This window comes from Diabrotica undecimpunctata, chromosome 4, assembly GCF_040954645.1.
Source record: "Diabrotica undecimpunctata isolate CICGRU chromosome 4, icDiaUnde3, whole genome shotgun sequence".
Lineage (NCBI taxonomy): Eukaryota > Metazoa > Arthropoda > Insecta > Coleoptera > Chrysomelidae > Diabrotica > Diabrotica undecimpunctata.
Genome location: NC_092806.1, coordinates 120,967,205 through 120,989,148, shown reverse-complemented (window position 1 = coordinate 120,989,148; position 21,944 = coordinate 120,967,205). Strand labels below are relative to the sequence as shown.

The following is a 21,944-nucleotide window of genomic DNA, read 5'->3' as shown; positions in this document are numbered from 1 at the left end:
TTTTAAGATATTTTAATAAGATAAAAGATTCATAATTATAAGTTGTAAATTTTTCGTAAACGTTCATTAAGAATGAAGACGATGTGTGGTCCCTTTTGGTAGTCTCTGTTTGTTTTTTTCTCTAAATATATTCGGTATATCCTCTCCTTTCATTTGATATGTCGCATGCTAGGACTTGATCAGTTGTTTATTTTGTATACAGCCAAAGGCCTTCTGTACTTCAATAAATCAAAATTTGTCTTTTAGTTAAAATATTTTTATCCATAGTGCCGTATGACACCTCGTATATAACTATACGTTGATTAATAATGAAGACACTGTGTAGTGCCCTTTTGGTAGTCGCCATGTTTGTTCCATATTAATATATTCGTGATATCCTTCTCTTTATTTAACGTATCCCAATAACAAAGGAGATATGATGTAATGCCCTCTTAGTAATGCCGCAATGTGTGTTTTTTCTGTCTCAACATATTTGCTACTCCTCTCCTTATACGTCACAATCCGACAAATTATTCCACCCGCACCACAAAACGCTAAAAAAAAAATGAGCAAAATGAACTTTTAGCATTTTTTTTATTGGATTTTACATGGGAAATGAAGCAGAAACGGTATAGCAACGTTTTTACAGGTTTTACTTAATTTTACTTAATTTTCTTTCATTGTTATTTAATTCTACGTAATTCTGTTTATATATATTCAGGGATTCTACAGTATTGCACTGCCTTCCCTCGCTCAACCGTTTCCGTCTCTCTCTGTTATCCCATTCTCTATCGTTTAGGCCTCTCTTACTCATGGCGTCATCTACTTCGTTCCTCCAGGATCTTCGGGGTCGTCCTCTTTTCCTCCTTTCTATGGGGCTCCATTCGGTTATTCTCCTTATCCATCTGCTGTCGCTAGTTCTTCTTACATGTCCATACCACTTTAGTCTTTTTTGTTCTATATATGTTAGTATGTCTGTTTGTATTGATGTTCTTTGCTTTATTTCGTCATTACTTCTTCTATCCATTCTGTTTAACTTGGTTTAATTTTATTTAGTTTTAATTTTATTTTATTTTGGTAAAGGGTTCACGTTTATTAAACGTCTTATTTAAACATTTATGATAGTTAAACATTTTATTTTTATAGTAAGTGTATGTTTATCTTATATATCCAATAATCATTTAACTATTTAAAACAAAGTGGTAGAACTGGTGGAGAAATATACGTATTTGGGTCACGAAATAAGAATCAGCAAGGATAACCAAACATGCGAAATCCAAAGACGAATTACTTTAGCGTGGGCAGCCTTTGGAAAACTGCAAGACACACTTAGGGCCAACATACCAATTAGCCTCAAAAGAAAAGTGTGTGACCAATGCGTATTACCGGTCATGACCTATGGGGCGGAAACTATGACTCTAACCAAGACTACGGCTTCGAAATTGAGAGTGGCACAGATACTAATGGGACGATATATACTGGGAGTGACGTTGCGGGACCGAATAAGAAACGAAGATCTGCGAAGAAGGACGAGTATTGCTGATGTTGTGGAACGCATAGTGGAACTTAAATGGAATTGGGCAGGCCATGTAGCGAGAATGCATGACTCACGATGGACGAGTATATATCTACAACATTATATGTCTATATGTCACAATATATCTACAACATTAATATAGTTTCGACTGAGCGAATCAGAGGAAGTCGACTATAAACCTCAAGATGTAAGATACTCAGATTAGTATATTCTTTTTATTTCAGAAGACTATTAAATTACTTAGTCCATCACTAGAAAAAGTACTAGCAACCCCAGATGCTTGTTTCGGTCTGTATGTACACAATTTCTTCTAAAAACATGTCAAAACGGCTTTTTTGGAAGAAGTTATACATTGACAAGGAGTTATACATGTATTGTGTTGATGACAGTAAATACAACGAAACGCAATGATCAAGATTCGAAGGAAATTTAATTTTCTTGAGTGTCAAATAACCGTGTTAGTTTATTTAATAGGGGAAATAATTAATGTCCTGACATTTTGCAGAAGTATGTTTACACAGCAGAATAAAGAAACAAAATATTAATCAACACATTTCTGCAACTACGGAACTAAGCAAATACTTTCGTTTTACAAGCGTCAATAAAAAACTGAAAATTCTCCCAAATGAAGAATTGGAATACAACAGTTCACGCTGTAAACGCTTAACTTGTATGGTATAAAACACGAATATTAACCGAGTCTAACAAAATTTGGTGCTAAAAATATTTTTGTTGCTGTGATTTCATAGTTTTTTTTAATCTATTGTATAATTTTAACTTGACTCGGAAAGATATACACAAGGGCACCTGGAAATCACAAAGACAGACTTACAGTAAAAATAATAGATCATGTTATTGTAGACTTTATTCGCTAATTGTAGAATATTTATTTTACAATTATATAATTATGAATTAATTAACTGGCCTACAAAAGACTGAATCCATTACAATCATCTACTGATCACCTACAATCGATTGCATATTCTGATAATTCTTATCAGAATATTCGGCCTACCACATGGGGATTTGGAAGTGTTGTTGATTATGACACTTGTAATAATTTGTAATCAGTGTTTAAGGTACGTGAATAATAATTTTTATCTATTTAGAATGGGTACATTTGATACTATCTCACAAAATTAACTTTGTTGTTTACTTTTCAATATATGCAATTGATTAAAGCCATTTTATAGATATTCTTGTGGCATAATATAGGTATTACAGATAACAACTGATAACGGTTCAAAGTATAATTAACTTGTTTTCACTGTTTTGGAAGGGTAGAAGAAGGTAGTTACACTATTTTCTATCCTGAGACAATACAATGGTTCAAGCAGTTCATTCTTCTTCGACATTATCTTTGAATAATGAAGTTCTTAGATCACTTCTTTTCTACTGCTCGATTCTTGTTCTTAAGATGATGTTCATGTCCATTTTAACTGGTACAAAGAGATTTAAGCATAAGGTAAAGTGCAATTTTATATTTATATTTATTTATCTTAAGTAATATTTCAATAGTTTCTTGTTTATCATTTTAACTTTCACTCTAATAATTTTCTCAAAAATTAAATTCATTATCCTTAGTAAAATCAGTTCTTCATATATGTAATATGTAAAATAATTAGTAAATGATAGGTTAGTTGGATTAACGGATCATTTATTAATATTTTAGGCATTTGCTAATCCAGAAGATGCTAAACGACAACGTGTCAAGCCACAAGTAAATGAAAATGTGGAGAGAGTTAGAAGGTAAGAACATTTTCCTTGTTTTTGATTATATAAAAAAACCTGTTTTTTAATGAATAAACATCAATGTTTAGCATTTATTTTTGAATTTCTGCTATTGAATCCAGTACATTCTGTTTTGGAAAAATAGAAGCGGTGAAAAGCTAGGTAATGTAATGTTTATCAGAATCTTATCTGATATCTGATTTAGCCCAGTCTGGAAAAAAAAGGTCGAAAAATGTTTCGCAGATATCTGAAGCTTTTAAGACATAGGTGGGGGTTACTAGATGACGAATAGATGAAAAGATACTCGTATATTTACCTTGCGTTTTTTTTTTAAACAATAATTTATGGTCACAATTTGATTTTTTGTCTATAAGTTTTTTCCCTTATATTTTAAATAAACAACATTTATATCATTTTTTTATATCAAGAATATCTTTATTTTACCGTTTTTTCAATTAAAATTGATAAATAATTTGCGGAGATATTTGCAAAAAAGCAGTTTTTTTTTGCACTAATTTATAAATTTTATTAATTTTTTTATTAACAAAATAAAATGTTATTAATACATTTGAACATCGAGGAATTGCCGTCTTTTAAATTTGTGCGAAATTTCCCCCCGATCGGTCAAATAGTTTAAAAGTTATTTAATTTATTTATCCCTGAGGCTAATTATTTAAACTATTGAACTTGCCCTATGAATGATGCTAGACACATTTAGCAAATTTCATAGGATTCTTTAAGACTTAAACTATATCAGAAGTTAAATTTATATTGCGTTTTCATCGAAATTATTTACAGAATAAACGTTTGAAGAAGGGGTATGTTTTTTATTTATAAACAATTGTAATTACTTTTATTTTTCAAGCTACAGACTTGTACGTACAACCATTGGATAGCTGGTAAATAAACTCACATTAAAAAAAAACCTTCTATGACCAATAGGAACGAAGTTAGGGACCATTTTAAAAAAAATCATATCTCCATTGTGTATAAACATTAAGAAGTAAAATTTGCACAAATTTTAAATGAAAATCTAAACTTTATATTGAAACTTACAGCTATAAAATTCATCCAATTTTTCGAAACTTACAACCCTTTGAAACGAAGGTACTTTCGAAAGATCGACATAGGAAAGTGGAGAGGGTAACTGTTTCATAAGGTAAAAATGAAATCGATGATTTTTGCATAACCAGACTGGGCTAATTATCATTGTTAGGTGAAATTAGTACAAGTCCTTACAATGAATAAATTTGTATGGTGATTAATTGAAAACAATGACAGAATGAATGAGCGGTTGGTTTCAACAGCGATTTCTCACTATGTTAATATTATTTTTGTTCGAGCGAGTCCTTCTCGCTTTAAACATTCCATGAGAATGTTATGTTTAACTTTGTCAAAAGCTTTCTCATAGTCTATAAATGCGATGACAAGAACTTTTTGTTGGTCTCGACATTTTTGAGTAAGAGTTGTAAGAGAGAAATTATAAAGAGCTTTTACTGTTCCAAAGCCATTAGAAAAGCTAAACTGTCTATTACTAATATCCGCTTTATACTTTCTCAATATTTTTGCATGTTTAACATTTAAAAATGTTTTCAATAATGGTGACATTGAACTGATTAATCTATAATCATTATAGTGTTTGTGGTTCTTGGTTTTTGGTATTGGAACAAAGGTCGATAGTAGCCATTCTGTAGATATCTCACCAGATTTGTATATATTGTTAAAGAAGATAGTTATTGCGCTTAAATTGTCTTCATCTATAAGTTTAATCAGCTCGATGTGAACTTTATCTATAATCAAATATTACAATTGTATAAAGTGTCTCATGTTTTAATTATTTTTGTGGCCCAGTAAAATTAGACGTTAACCCTATAGAAAAAATATTTTTGTTCCGACAAAAGGAGAAAATTTAAGTATTATTTAATAGATAAATTAGAGGATTATTGCAGAATCTGTTTAATCTCTTAAAAATTGACAACAACGATGCGATGAGATAGAAGAGATCTTATTTTATATGCAATTAATTTCAATAATTTGACTGGTCTATTTTTAAACTGTTGAAATGTTTTGGCAAAGACTTAGGTTCTAAGAAAAATGTAACGTTGTCAGCGTGTATGATTCAACTTGAAGTTATCTGCAATTTGGTAGTTTTGGTAGCCATACTCTAACGGTAGATAATGTCTGCCATCAAAAACATCATCGCAAATTACGGCGATGTAACTGACAACAACGCCATTGTTCGGGGGTAGAAATTGTATTGTTTGTTATCTGTACGTCGGTTTCATAAGCGCACTGACAGGGGTTTCAGAAAGCAAAGAACATAATTGTTTGTTGTATTATTACTAGTGAAGGAGCTTTTACATTTACTTTTTATGAATTGTGAGCAATTTAGTTTAATTCAATTTGGTGACAAATGATTAATATAACTGACAGTAGTATAGTTAACCGTATATGAATAAGAAACGTCACAATGTAACTCCCGAAGAAAAAAACTATGATCGGAAATGTGTTTGAGGGACTTAGAGCCAGAGAACAAAATATGATTGTAAGCGATGTAGTTACATTATGTAGTATTTTGACAAAAGGTCTCGAAGCTAGTGTGTACAGAATAATTAAAACAGACGATGAAACAAACGATAATAATACTTTGAATTTTATTTCAAAAAGGAATTACCAACTATAAAAAAATTGCTTCTTCTCTTCAATCTAATGTGAAAATGAACTTTAAAGGTATTTCAAGAGAAAGAGAAAGAGGGACAGAACCCCTATTGAAAAATAAGAAATCATTTTATGGCGCAGAAAGTATCTGAAACAAATAACAGAATTTCGAACAGATGGAAAAAAACGTATATAGATGAAATATGGTTAACTGAAGGACATACCTACTGTGACAAAAATATGGCAGGATTTAAAAATGTGAAAAGGAAACGACATGGTTTCCTAACTGGTTTGTTGACAGGTTTAAGAGCCCCATTTAAAAAGGGAAAACGCCCTATTATTAGCCATATTGGTAGTGACTCAGGATTTGTTGAAGAAGGCTTAAATGCATTTGTTTCTATAATTACTGAAGATTACCATGAGGAAATGGATGCAGATCATTATGAAAGATGGGTTTCAGATATTCCATTAAAAATCGAACCAGGATTTGTTATTGTTATGGATAACGCTCCATGCCACTGCCGGCGTGTAGAAGAGTTATCAACCACTGAATGGAAAAAGCCGAGATTGCGGATTGGCTTACTAAAAAACATCAAATTCGATGAACCAATATTGAAAATCGAGTTACTAAACTTAGCACGGTGTCATTAAGATAAATATTGTAGCGAGATTAAATAAAACGAGCGGTTCGAATTTATATATATTTATTTATAACTTTACAGTTCGGTAGTATCTTCACAACTCAATTCACTCCTAACAACGTTCCATATACATATATAATAAAGTTACTATTCGAGAACATTCTGGCGTTGTCCCACCTTTAATTGTATGATCGAGATCACCCGTCCGAAAGACGGGCGAAATTAACATGCCGATTCTTAAGTTTGCTAGATTCGTCCTTCTAAGAATTATGACGTATCGGAGATGGGCTATTTCGTTACACTGCTCCCCTCTTCAATCTAATTGTCCCGATCAGTAACTCTATATGTAGGCACAGGATGGCGGAATCTACAGGACTCTCCAGCTCTGCATGAACCCTTTAGAAAGAAATAACAGTCTACTGACTTTGAAGGATACGATCTCATCGGGTTAATGCAACACACAGTAATTCGTATGCCGGTTTCTCGGAAGATCACTTCAAGCATGCTTCTGACAATCTTCCAGTCCAGTTTATCTAGTGCATGGCCTATCTTGGGTAAGGCCAAATTCTGGATGTCGTAATTGCACACAATTTTCTTCAAATTAGTTAGAGCACGCCATATATCCTTGTAGCTTGCCCTGTCTGTATACGACTTCCTGGTCACCATATATAGCAAAGATCGAGAACCATCTTCTAATCTCAGTACTCTTCCAACTTTAGGTTGCTGGTTTTTTAACTCGTCCAAACGACCGAATTTCTTATAAAATACGGATGAGATTCCTTTAGTCATCTCAAGATCTTGGGCAACACAGTGGGCTAGAGAGACGTTATGCGGAACACTAAAAAGATCCTGCTGAACTTCTGTGGTCACGCCGAATCTAGCACTTTTTCTCTCTGCGTAATTTGACATAAATTCATTAAAGCTTGGTCGCCGGTCATCTTTGATCTCATGTTGAATGGTTCGTGCTTCTTCTGTTTCATTTGAGCCAGCATATGGTGCAAGACGATTTATGTGAACTACTTTTGGTTTACCTTTCGGCAACTTCTTAATTCGGTATATTACGTCATTTATTTTCTTTTTAATTTCATATGGACCTTCCCATTGTCTTTGCAGTTTGGGAGATAAGCCTCGACGACGTTGTGGATTATAAAGCCAAACAAGATCACCTACTTCATAGCTTTCACTCTTGCATCGAGAATCATATTGATCTTTCATTCCGTCACTGGCTATCTGGATGTGTTCTTCGTGATCTCATAATCTTCGCTTGCAACTTGTTCTTCGGAAGGTCTGCAGCCAAACTCTAGGTCGCAGGGTAAACGAACTTCACGACCTAACATCAGGCAGGTTGGAGTCTGGCCTGTAGTTTCATTCACGGCCGAGCGGTAGGCCATTAGAAATAAATGAATATGCTGGTCCCAATCTCTTTTATGTTCTGATACAACCTTGGATAGGTGTTTACCCATTGTTCGGTTCATTCTCTCGACCATTCCATCTGATTGAGGATGCAGGGGTGTCGTTCTGGTCTTATTGACACCAATCAATTTACAAACGTTTTGGAAAAGAGTTGACTCGAAGTTTCGCCCTTGGTCGGAGTGGATCTCCAAGGGAACACCAAATCGGCTAAAGAATTCTTTAACAAGTACCTCTGCAACGGTAGCAGCTTCTTGATTTGGTATCGCATAAGCCTCAGTCCACTTCTTAAAATAATCCATGGCTACCAGGATATATTTATTTTCATCATTTGTCTCTGGAAGTGGACCGTCGATTGCTACTCTTTCCATAGGACTGCCAACATTGTACTGTCTCATGAGTGCCCTCTTTTTACCAGCTGGACCATTACTGGTTGCACACAGTTATCATTTACGGCACCATCTTCTTACATCATCTTTACAGTTCACCCAATAGAACCGTTCTCGAACCTTTTGCAGAGTCTTCTTGATACCAAAGTGTCTACCTGATGCACCGTCATGCAACTGACGCAATACTTCTGACACTTTACTTTTAGGTACAATCAACTGAAGCTTAGTTTCTGTACCATCATCGTTCTCAAATGTTCTATACAGAAGATCATCTTTCAGCACTAGGCAATTCCATTGGCTCCAGTAACACTTGACTTCTGGACTACATGCACTAATGTCTTGCCAAGAAAGGTCTTTCACTTCAACGCATCCAATCCAATACTCTTTTCATACATGGATCATCTGCTTGAGCGTCTTGTAGCTGTTGAGGCTGCCATTGATCATTAATGAAGGCGGTTCGTCTCACGGGGCAAAGTCGTTCTTCTAATTCAAAACAACGATTACGATTTGCACTGTATGGCCGTCTTGACTGAGCATCAGCATTTGAATGACTTTTTCCAGCCCTGTGTTCCATTTGATCTAGCTTTCTGACTGTTGTATTATTTTCTTGCAATTTACGACGAATGTGACCTACGTCGTTACCATTCGAACATCTGGGTTCACGTCTCTTCGGCATCATGTCACGAACTACTTTCCGTACGATTTCCTCCAGACGTTTCTCGTTTTTTTCGTCGCTATGTTCAGAGGTTCGTACTCGATAGCTCTGTGAAGTTTGACTAGCTGTTTCATGTTCTAAGGCAATAGCGAGCGCTTCATCTAAAACTTTCGGTCTTGCTAGTCGTAAAGCTTTCTGTAGTTCAATGTCTCTTAACCCATTGACGAAGGCATCTACAGCAATTTCTTCCAAAATGTTGTCTGGTGCCTCTGGATAGGCCAACAGCGCTATACGAGCAATATTTGCTTCAAATTCTTGCAAACTCTCACTTGCTCGTTGGATTCTACTTCTTATTTGTACTTTGTAGACTTGTTGTAGATGGGCATCTCCGTAACGTTTATCTAGTCAATTGAACAAGGTCTGGTAACATTTTTCTTGGCCCTTAGGAATCGACCTTAGGATATCTGCAGCATCACCTCGTAAAGCAGCAGTTAAGGAAATAGCTTTTTCTTGTTCTGTCCAATGATTGGCTGCTGCAATAGCTTAAAATTGTCTAAGGTATATGGACCAAGAAGACTTTCCATCAAATGGTGGCAATTTGAATCTCATATTATGTGTCGTTTCGTCTCTAGGTGATTCTTCTTTCACTACCGGATCTAAGGCTATTGTATTAACTGGTGGTAGCACTTTTGTATTAGTTATCATGCTCTCTAACTGTTTGATCTTCTCTTCTACGTTGTTTACATTTTTCTGTATGTTATCGAAAGTTCTACTAGCAGCATCTTTGGTCAGGCACACACGTACTTTTTAAATGTTCTTTTATATAAAGATCACTACGCTGATGTTCCCGACGAATAATACTTTTTTTTTTTCAAAAGTCTTTTTCAAAAGTCACTGTTAAATTTATATTTTCTTTACTCACACCGTAACACCAACTGTATCGAGAATAAATAAAACGAGCGGTTCGAATTTATATATATTTATTTATAACTTTACAGTTCGGTAGTATCTTAACAACTCAACTCACTCCTAACAACGTTACATATATATAATAAAGTTACTATTCGAGAACATTCTGGCGTTGTCCCACCTTTAATTGTATGATCGAGATCACCCGTCCGAAAGACGGGCGCTATTGACATGCCGATTCTTAAGTTTTCTAGATTCGTCCTTCTAAGAATTATGACGTATCGAAGATGGGCTATTTCGTTACAATTATATTAAATATGTAGTAGATGAAATGGTGCGAGAACGAGGCGTAATTGCAGTTCGATTGCCGCCATACCAATGTGAATAGAACGTATGTGGGCTCAAATAATAATGAAGTAGCAAGGAACAATGTTACTTTCAAATTCAATTTTGTAAAAAATCTGCTTAATAGTGTCTTCAGAAATGTGATTACAGTCGTGAATAAAATATATCGAGAATCTAGTGCATAAGCAGAGTGGAGGAGAACCGTGTCGTCAAAATAGCAAGAGATAAGTCACCAATCGGCAGAAGAAGTATCGGACGACCGCGCAAAAGATGGAGTAACAACCTTCCATAGAGGTATGAACAAGCAGAATTGCTTATAAAGAGGAAGAAGAAGAAGAGAATCTAGTGAAAGAATAGCAGAATATGTGGAACTTTGATAACTTCATTAGAATTACCATGGAACCAGTAGTTGTGGATCTAGGCGAAGATACTACTGATGAATCTAAAGATGACATAGATGGCTCAGATTAGATTATGTATAATGTCAGTTTTTATTTGAACATATTTTTTATATTTTATGGAAAGAAATATTCAGCTAAAGTGACCCATTTATTACTAGTACTGTTTCGTACCAAGAATTGTTTAAGTACTTAAGTTTCATTTTTACCTGTGCTAAAAGTTACTAGACTACCCTTTTTCTAATCCTATTTAAATTAAATTTAATACTTGAATCAGTCATAAGTTTATTAATTGAAACAGATAAAGGGTTTTTCTAAAAAATATATTTAACAAGGACTATAGTCCTTTTCCATCATATTGATAGCACATTATGTATGCAAATCCTAAACAGGTCAAAAAACCATAGGCGTCACCCTATACTTGTTTTGAAATAAATAAAAAAAATTAATATTTTAAGATTCCGTCAACAATTTATTATTTTTTAAAAAATCTTCTGTAAAATAAGTGTCCACTAATCTCACTATACCTTTTTTATGCGTAAAAACGTCGGTATATATGCCACACGATTATTGTTAATTATACACGGGTGATTAACGAGAGAATTCAATGTTTCACGAAATAAATTAATGTTAACAGTAATTTAAAGGTGATTATTGTTTTCTATACAAGTTATCGCCTGACACAAAAAGAATACCTTCTTTGAACGATTACCTGGAATTACTGATAAGGCTTCACTAATGATAGTTTAAGTAGTTTTTATGCCACATTACAGCTTATGCCAATAATATAAATTAGAAATTGTTTCCATCTTCCATTTAATTTGTGGATGTACATTGTTCATGTCTTACCTACCTACGTTTTTGGTGTCGATATTTTGTTATTTGCATTTAAAAATGACGTCGACAACAAGTTTTATCCCGGTTAAGTGTAGTTTTAAATGTGCCTTCAGTCTAAGAGAGAAAAATGGAGGGAAAAGTGGAGGGAGTAAACCCTTGGAAATTGAAGAAATACATAAAAACATGATAAGACGCAACGTTTACTCATTTTTTTTTATCAAAGAATTTCCAACATTGGACAAAATCCAAACATTAATTAGAGAAAACGAAAGGTTACCAATCATAAGCAACAAGAAATTATGGGGACTATTGAGAGAGATGGGATTTCGTTGGCAAAAGAATAGAAGAAAATCCGTTTTAATTGAAAAAGATTACATTGTATGTTGGAGACGAGATTATCTAAGAACTATTAAAAAGTACCGAGAAGAAGGGAAAACAATTTTTTATTTGGACGAGACTTGGCTAAATGAAGGTCATACTGTACCATATCTATGGGTTGATACAAATGTGAAAAGTTCCCGTCAGGCATTCATCGAAGGTGTATCTACTGGAATAAACAATATTCCCAAGGACGCAGGAAAAGGACGCAGACTCATAATAACCCATATTGGAAACGAATACGGTTTTGTCAATGGTGGATTATTAAGTTTTGCCTTTATAGTTTTCTTCATCTAAGGTATCTATAAAATAAGAAAATAATTTTTGTGACAATCAATTCGTTCTAAAATCCTGATTATTTTTTTTAATAAAAACTGCACGCCTTTGACTCGTCGATTTTTTCCCCTCAACCCCGCAAAGGTCAACATTGAAAATATGAGTTAGTTCTCCTTTCTACAATTTTGATACTGTGCTGTAGCCATGGCTCTGTCAGATTTTGACTTGTTTATAACATGTTGGATTTAAGATTTTAATATTATTGGAGCGTTCTCGTTATCAATTTGTGTTGGTTCCGTTCTTGTGTCCATAAAAAGATCTTCAATATATTTAGTCCATACTTATTTTTATTTGAATTGGGTTGTTAATAGGTTTATTGTTTTTGTCATTTAACCGGTTAGATGTGTTTATTAGTGATTTTCCAGACAGTTCTCTAACTTTTTTATGTAAATTCAACCACTTTTCCTTGGCATCTTTTATTTTGTTTCTTATTAATTTATATTTTTCATTGTATTCGTTTGGGTTTTTGTTTCTCTATGTTCTTCTTTTTTCCATAATTTTTTTCTTTCTTCTTTTTTTTAGAGTTTCGTTGTGTGTCTTTATAACAGAATATTTGATTTTGCTCCACATATTATTCACATTCTCAGTGTTTGTTATTTCTGATGTTAATATTTTCATTTCTTAATTTATACAAGTTAAAACCTCAGCACGTATTTCATTTATTTTGAGCAATTGGGTATTCACCTTAGATCTTTTGGATTTTATTATCTTTTTTACAAATGCAATAAAATAAATATATACAATCCATAAAAGTAAATAATACAGCTAAAAATAGAACTTAATTTGCCTTAAATTAGATACATTATATTCTATATTAACCTTAAAAATATAGATAGATATGTAATTAGCAACTTTTAAAAATTAAACTAAAACAAACTAACTTAAATCTCTAGAATCTTTATACACCCTTGCTACTTTGATCTACAGTATACGATCTTCCAAATCGTATACCGGTATTTTTAAAACGATTAACAGAAAAATAAAATGTAGAAACGTTGTATTCTGCACCGTTATGACTTACATCCCATAAGAAAATCAACTACCTCTAAAGGCGCGTACACATCTGGCGACCGAATTTATTCGAAGTTTTCGACGTTCGATGGAAAATTTGGTCTTTCTTTCACATTACAGCGAACGATTTCGTTTGCAGTCATTCGATCAATTTCGCTGGTAATTTTGGCCATTCGTGACACGGCAGATATTTATTTGGTGTAAATTGTAAAAATGACATCGGATGAGGATATAATTATTGCAGATGCGTTCTATATTATTATTAGTGGACCGGACGCCGAAGCAGTGAAAGACTTCTAAAAAAAAAAAAAAACGACGAAAACGGCGCTGGTGGCCATGATTGTTCAAAAGCAGAAGTCGGTATAGAGGGATAGATTTAGTTAATGATCTAAACGCTGAAATGGAATACGGGCTTTTTCAAATTTTTTGCAGAATGAAGTCTACTGATTCAAAGTTTAGGGAAGCGATACCGCCAATAGAAAGGTTAATGTAATGCACTGGATTCCATAAAACTTCCCGCTCTCGATATAAACCAATAAAAGTTAAACAAGAATTAGTCCACTCCATTATTGTAAATTAAAAAATAAAAAAAATTTGGCGACGATGTTCGACATTTTCCATTTTCTTTTGATGTACCGCCCAGTGAACGAACTCTAGCAAAAGCAAACACATGCGTTTGCTATCGTTTGTTGGGGCGTACACATTTACCGAAAATGTTTGGTCACAAGGCTTCGGCCACATGCCAGATGTGTACGCGCCTTAATAATAAGATGCTTAATGTTCTGTTACTTGTCGTCGTAGCAGGAGTGGACCTATGAAATTATCCACTCTGCTGTATGCTCTGCTTAGGGGCTTCAGTTCAAATTCACACCAAGTCTTCATAAAGGCTTGGTGTGAATTTGATGAATAGTGTGAATATTTTTAGGACATCTTACTGTTCCAGTCTGCTTATATTCCTTAATTGTTATGTAAATAGTTGAATTCGCAACACCTAAAATTAGCACATTACTTTTTTTTTTTTTTTTTTTTTTTTTTGGCATAGACTTTTAGTCATTTAGCCAGAAGACTCAACATGGTAAAAAAAGATTGACTGAGTTTATATTAAAACAAAACATTAAATATACAAAACAGGTAAACAGGGTCACTCTCTTCTCGCCTAGGGGCCCATCAAGGCATTTTTTTTTACATACAACACTAGGCCACGGTAAGAAAGGAATTTAAACAATTGGGTTAGAGACAAAGGTTACGTTATTAACTAATGTATAATTATTCACATGGTTATTTTACTATCTTTTAAAAACATAACTAATAAATCATACACTGCTCTCGAGTCTAATGATAATAGGTACTGAAGGTTCCAAGGGGCTAATATATTGTGTTTATGTAAATTATTTATTAATCTGGATGAAGTTATAATATTTCTGGGGCAACTGAAAAATATATGATCTAGGTTTCCTTCTTCTGTACAAAATTCACATTGATCATTATCTAAAACCTTAAGTTTAAATAAATGTTTGGGGTAACAAGCGTGCCCAAATCTCAGTCTTATGATCGTGGTAACATATTTTCTAGGTACATTAAAAAACTTATACCAAGGAGTTTTAGGAATATCTGTTTGAAGAGAAGTGTATCTATTTGGGCTAACAATGGAATATTCCTTCCATAAATTATCCCACCTTTGGTATAATCTTAATTTTAAGGAAGCCAGAAAGTCGCAAGCCGTGATTTTATACGAAGTTTCTCTACCAGACATAATACTTTCTCTTGCTAATTGGTCTACATGTTCGTTATTTTCCAAACCTATATGTGCTTTAATCCAAACAAAAAGTACATTTTTGCCCCTTGTTACTAACTTTTGTTTGATATCCTTAATTTTGTAAATATAAGGGCAACTGTACGTATTTGGCAATCCCGGTTTCCCAATAGAGGTCAAAACTGATAAAGAATCTGATAATATCACTATGTGGTCCGAGTTACTTTCTGTTGCATAAAGTAAGGCCACATATATTGCAAGAGCTTCTGCTGTAAAAATAGAGATCTGGGAGTTCAACTTAAATGTGCGTTCTATTCTTTCCAATGGGATAAAAAAAGCGCATCCAGTGCTGTTTGATGATTTGGAGGCATCGGTATATATAACGACGGAGTTTTCGAATTCTGATAATATTGAGTGAATAATCTTTCTATTTATGTGTATACTGTCACTATATTTTGGTACCATGATATCTGCATTTGAAACATGATATGTTGCATATGAGATGTTTTGAAGTGTATACGTAGCTTTATCTATCTCTTTTAATGCTTCCATATTATGTTGTAGAGCTTCGCAGACTAAGGGCGATTTCTTTTTTTCCCAGTATTTAGTAGACAAATCATAGCAATTCAGAGTGATGAGCTTTGTGTATAACGATTGATTTTTTATATATATCTTTACCAGAAATTTTTCGGTCAGGAAGTTTCGTCTGATATTTAAAGGTGGTTCCAAGGCTTCCAAATACAAGGGTTGAATTGGTGTGGACTTCATAGCTCCTAAACATGTACGTAGAGCTGAATTGTGTATTACGTTAATTTTATTTAGCAATACATTACTGGCTGATCCATAAAAAATGCTTCCGTAATCCAAAATAGAGCGAATATACGCTCTGTAAAATAATAAATTTACGTCTACATCAGCACCCCACCACGTTTTATTAATCGATTTAAGGAAATTTATTCCCTTGTTGCATTTGTTTAACATATCCTCAATGTGATCCTTCCAAGTCAAATGTTTGTCAAGTGTCATCCCTAAATATTTGACCTTATTTTTTAGCGGATATTGATGCTCTCCCAATTTAATTATTTGATCGTTAGGTTTATAATGTCTGGTAAAAATGCAAACCTGAGATTTATTACAAGATAATTCAAAATTGTTTTTATAAAGCCATTTTTGAAGTAGTTGATAGATACTATCCAAGTTTTTGATTGCTTTTTTATATTCTCTGTGTTCTGTATAAATGCAGAAATCGTCTGCGTATTGTATGAGGTTAAATGGTATGTTATTTATTTTAATATTGTACAAATCCGCTACGTACAAATTAAACAGGATAGGACTCAATACAGAACCCTGAGGTAATCCTTTGTTTACAATTCTGGGACCTATGAGCATTTGTTCTTTTCTTAAATAAATTAATCTGTTTGAATAAAGATTAACAATACTATCAGCAAATTGAGCTGGAATTTGAAATATTTTTGTCATTTTTTCTTTGAGTGCTGTTAGACACACAGAGTCATAAGCTCCTTCTATATCAAGAAATAATACCGGTAAGTAATTGTTCCGGGAATAATTGTTTTGAATGTCTACAACTAGGGAAGCCAATGCATCCAAAGTACCAAAACCTTTCCTGAATCCGTATTGTTCTTTGGGTAGAAGGTTCTGCTCTAGTAACCACCATTCTAGCCTAGCCTTAATTATTCTCTCTAGAGTTTTTTGTACACAAGATAATAAAGATATGGGCCTGTAAGCTTCAACTAATTTTAGATTTTTCCCAGGTTTGGGAATAGGAACGACAATAATATGTTTGAAGGCCGAAATGTTAGAACCTTCTCTAATTATCTGATTAAAAATATTTAGAAGTAACTCTTTTGCATTATTTGGTAAATTCAATAGCATAATATATTTGATTTCATCATAACCAGGAGAAGTGTTAGGACGGTCACTAAGGGACAGTCCAATTCTAGCATAGTAAACGGTTTTAAGAGAAAATGACTATGATTCGGATTGAATAACATTAAATCTTCGTGATTGTTCACATATGGTGGTGCAATTTTGTCGAAGAACTCTGCTATCCACGAATCTTCTAGTGGTAATGGAGCATTGACCCTTTTCCTGTTCATCCTTTTCGCTTGATTCCAAATCGAGGTAGGCGACGTTTGTTTATTTAATTTTGAGCACCAATCAACCCAGCTTTGTTTGGCTTTCGATTTCAATAATTTCTTAGCGTGTGCACTAGCTTGTTTACATTTAATAAAATTTTCAACTGATGGATCTTGCTTGTATTTTATTAATGCATTTTTTCTTTCTGCAACAATTAGATCGCATTCTGCATCCCACCATGGTGAAGGAGTCCGTTTCTTACACTTAAAGGGTTTATATTGGCTAATAGATTGTGTGGAAGCTTTATTGATACAGTCTAATAAAAGATTATATTTTTCTTCAGCATTTGGGGATATAGGTCCACTTTCATTTAAAGTATTCTCGATTATTTCAGCGTACATATCCCAATTAGCTTTCTTAGTATTCCATTTACTTTTGGGATATATCGTCTCATTAACAGCTCTTGGGTATTCGAATTCTATTTTTACAACATAGTGATTTGATCCAAGTGTATCAGAATCTACAGTCCAAAATGTCTTAGCAAAAATGGAAGGGGAACAAACCGTAATATCAATCATAGAATCTGAATGTCCTGGGTTTCCTTGACAAGTAGGTTGACCGTTATTCATCACAATGAAATCAAGATCCTGTATGGTCTCTACAATTTGATCGCCAATATTATCATTTTTTGATGATCCCCAGAGCGCATTATGGGCATTCATATCACCCCCAATAATGCAAGGGTGCTTCACTTGGGAAAATAAGTTTGTCCAATCTTCTATTCTGGTTTTGGTTTTTGGACATCTATATACAGAGAGAAAACTCAAGTGAGTATTATTGTAATTAACTTTAATACCACAGGCAAGCAGCTCTTTATTGAAGTTTTTATTTAATTTTAATATTTCAAAACGGATACCCGTTTTTACCAAAACAGCGACACCAGCAAAACCGTCTGCACGATCTTGACGAACAATATTATAACCTTTAAAATTATATACAACATTATTTTTGAACCAGGTTTCACTTAAAAGAGCAATATCAACATCTTCTTTAATAAGGAAATTGAGTAGGCTGTTTTTATTTGCAACAGCTGATCTAGCGTTCCATTGCATAATTTTAAGTTTAGTGTTTAGAGCCATAAATTTAAGTACCTTTAAAAATATCCTCGAGAACAGTATGCAAACCCTTAGCTAACAAATTATTATCCAGTGTTTCTGCATCCTCAAATGATTTTACATTTTTTATAAATTCAGAAAAAAATTTGACTAACGAAATAACCATCTTGTTTTTTTCAGCATCTATTGAACTATTAGGTTTATTGGGATTAGGTGGTAGAGGCTGTAACGGGCCAAATCTAAAAGGAAAGGTGGAGGAATCTGTAGGGGATTGTGAAACAGGAGTAGAAACTTTCCTTTTTTTAAGTGCATTATGTTCAGTATTAATCCTACTAGGTCCAGGATGAGTAAAGTTTGTTGATTTTTTCATATACGATCTTGGAATGGTAGGATGAGATGACATAATGTCATCAGATACGTTAGGTAGTTTTGGAAAATTTTCTTCAAGATTTGACAATATCGAAAATTTATTGTTACTAACAAATTCGGAAAAAGATGATTCTTTAAATCTTTTTGCTTCTAGAAAGGAGATTTTTTGATCTAACATAATATTTTTAATTTTTTTTTGTTCCTCATAAACGGGACAACTTTTGGAGATCGAAATATGATCTTCACTTTTACAATGTATACAAAAAGGTTTTTTAGTATCGCATATGTGACTATCATTTTTAATTTGTGCACATCGTATACAAAATTCTTGTGTACCCTTGCATTGCTTAGAAATGTGACCAAATTTCAAACACTTGTAGCACTGTATTACCCTGCCTACAAATCTTTCTACCGGTAAATACACAAAATTAACTACGACATGAGTTGGCAAAATATTTCCTTCAAATGTAACTATAATATTTCGTCTGGGGACGTATTCTGTTTTACCGTCTTTATCTACCTTTCTATGCATTCTTTTAATGTCTGTAATTTTAACGGAAGAGTCTATATGTTTTTTTAAATAATCAGTATCATACCTCGTATCTACATCGTGAATTATTCCCTTGATTTCCAAGAGATGGTTAGGGATATAGGCTTTTAAATTTTCATCTTTTAACTTATTATGTGTTACTAGATGATTTGCATCCAAAATAGATTTTAAAATGACTTTAACTCTATTTTTTCCTATAGATTTAATTTCCTTTAGGTTTTTGATTTTAAGTTTTTGATACAAAATTTCCCCCACCACCATTGGATGTAAACGAGAGATGTTCTGATTATCCAAGTTCTCGATATAAACGCAACAGCTATGAAAGTTATAATTATTAGAGGAAATATTATACAGTTTAACTTCCCTTGTTTTGCCGGAATTCGCACCAATTTCCATATCCTTATCCATATCCATATCTGGGGAACTTGTCGCAACACTAACATCGCACATTTGCGTCTTATTGTTCTTTTCCTCCCCCATTAGGGGAGGTAAATCACTTATTTACACTAAAATTCCAAGTATTAAACCGATATATTTACACAAACTTTAAATTTAAATGTAAATATCGATTTTTAATTACCGCAAAAACTTATCTCCGCTTAATGTGATTTTATCGTCTGTTCGAACTGAAAGACAAATTCAAACTGTGCACATTACTTTAGTAAGTCTTGATTTTAACTATTCTGCAAAACTAACCTGTTGCCTGTTTTATTTTTGCTACCATAGCTGTTACTTTTATTCCAGGATTACCAATTTTTGAAGTTATACTTCTATACGCGCGCTCCACGTTGGAAATTTGTATGGGAGTGAATCTGTGAAACCATTACATATGTAAGATAATGAGTAAGATAGAGACAGAAGATATATTTTCTCTCTCTTCTTCTCTCGAATATAAAAATGTTCCTTTTGTATATATAATTTAATATTATATATAATATATAAAGATAGATATACATATAATATTATACATATAATAAAATATTTATTAATATTATTATTTATGTGATATGTTTTGTATTATTTATTAAATGTTCATAATTATATTATTCTTTTGTATTTCAAAATAATAATCTCAATAAATCACTGTATGATCCAGAACTGTCAATTTTGAAATACATTTGTGTTATGTCCTCGGTAGTGTAGTAGTCAGTATCCCCGCCCGTCACGCGGGAGACCGGGGTTTGATTCCCAGTCGAGGAGGACTTTTTTATTAATATTATTACATTATTGTCATTTTTAAATACTTATTGATATTGCATTTTAATTTGTATTGTATTATTATATATGGAATTATGTTGCACTGTATTGTAGTGTATTTTTTATGTATATTATTGTCATTTTTAAATACTTATGAATATTGCAGTTTAATTTGTACTGTATTATTATATTAATAACAAAATAAACAATGAATTTTACTGCAGAGTATGTGTAAAACAATTTTGCATTCAACTCCTTTCATACATATATGAAAATAAAAATATACATTTTCATCAAAATATTGATTCAATCCTTCATTGTTAGTAAATTGTTATTAATTATGTTTCTCTTTCTGCTATGTCTTACCTATAGAATTAAATATGCAATGATTGTGCAGATTGACTCCCAAATAAATTTGTAACAGCGAATGCGTGTATAGAAGTGTAGCTTCCACCGGCAGTCCCACTGGACTGCCACACCCGTTTTTTATTTGTTTGTACATGTGTATAATGCATTGCTTTGCATTTGATGATAAATGACTCAAATCTACTCGGCGTTTTTTAGGCGAAGAAGGATAATTACCACTAGTACTTGGCATTGAATCCATATTGTTATCTTAATAACTGTAATACGTCGCTAAATAGTTCTGAAAAGAACTGTTTTTTATAAAAATGCAAATCTAAAAATTAAAGGAATAACACAGAAAATACAAAAAATCATCGATATAAATTTCGAATTTTAAAATTTCATAAATGTCATTAGTGACAAAATGTCATAATTTAGTAGAGTAAACTTGCCTGTGGTTGGACCAATTACAAACAAGCATTAGGCGCGGTAAATTTGAATTACTCCTCCTGGTTAAAAAACAAACCATAGAGGACTCATGACAGCCTAGCCAGCTGCTAAAAGCCTCTAAGAATATTATCTGCTGTGATAAAACCATTTATTATCATTATTATTCTTCTAGTGAATATTAACTGTAACTAACAATGTTCTTATTTTTATTTCAGAGCTCACTTGAACGACATGGAAAACATTCCACTATTCTTTGTAATTGGTTTGATTTATACTTTAACCAATCCAGCAGTCTATTTCGCAAAAACGTTATTTTTAGCATATACACTGGCAAGAATCGGTCATACTGTTGTGTATGCTGTTGTTCCGATTCCCCAACCAGCAAGATTACTGTGTTGGTTGGTTGGATACGGAATAACTGGATATATGGGCATTGTCAGTTTATGTAACTTTAGATAAGCCATAATTATTAGTAATTTTGTGATACATAAATATTTCTTTAAAAGACATATTTTTATAGTTTTGTAAAAGATTAGTTTAAAAACACAATAAAGAAATTGGTTTTATTCTTCTTTATTGTTTTATTTATAGTGTAACTAGTCACTTCTTCTGCATTTCTCATGAATTGTCTTTAGTAATTACTTCGTAATATAATTAGTCTAGGAGCCATAGGGGGAATTGAGTATGCACTTTTATGTCCCCTCGGTACATTGACGTTTTTTATGTTTTTTTTGTGCGTAGATTCTATTTTTCGAGGGTATCGGGCGGCTGAAAACCTGTCAGATAATTCGTCATTAACAATTTAATTGTTTAAATGATTTTATGTCATACTAGTTTATTATTGTGTTTTTATT

At 33.0% G+C, this 21,944-nt stretch overlaps 1 protein-coding gene across 1 annotated transcript; it reads left to right on the top strand.

Moving 5' to 3' along the window:
* The first annotated feature begins 2,591 nt into the window (after positions 1-2,591).
* On the top strand, positions 2,592-21,661 carry LOC140439936 (microsomal glutathione S-transferase 1-like). Its single transcript, XM_072530124.1, has 3 exons — positions 2,592-2,981; positions 3,189-3,265; positions 21,306-21,661. Exons 1-3 carry the CDS (start codon positions 2,841-2,843, stop codon positions 21,547-21,549), a joined length of 462 nt encoding a protein of 153 aa, XP_072386225.1. The 5' UTR covers positions 2,592-2,840; the 3' UTR covers positions 21,550-21,661.
* The last annotated feature ends 283 nt before the right edge of the window (positions 21,662-21,944 follow it).

Bases quoted from the DNA above. Each gene is read 5' to 3' on its own strand.
- LOC140439936 (XM_072530124.1), top strand. From the start codon at position 2,841: ATGGTTCAAGCAGTTCATTCTTCTTCGACATTATCTTTGAATAATGAA. The intron at 2,982-3,188 runs GTAAAGTGCAAT...TTAATATTTTAG, and splicing joins CAAAGAGATTTAAGCATAAG to GCATTTGCTAATCCAGAAGA. The intron at 3,266-21,305 runs GTAAGAACATTT...TTTTTATTTCAG, and splicing joins AATGTGGAGAGAGTTAGAAG to AGCTCACTTGAACGACATGG.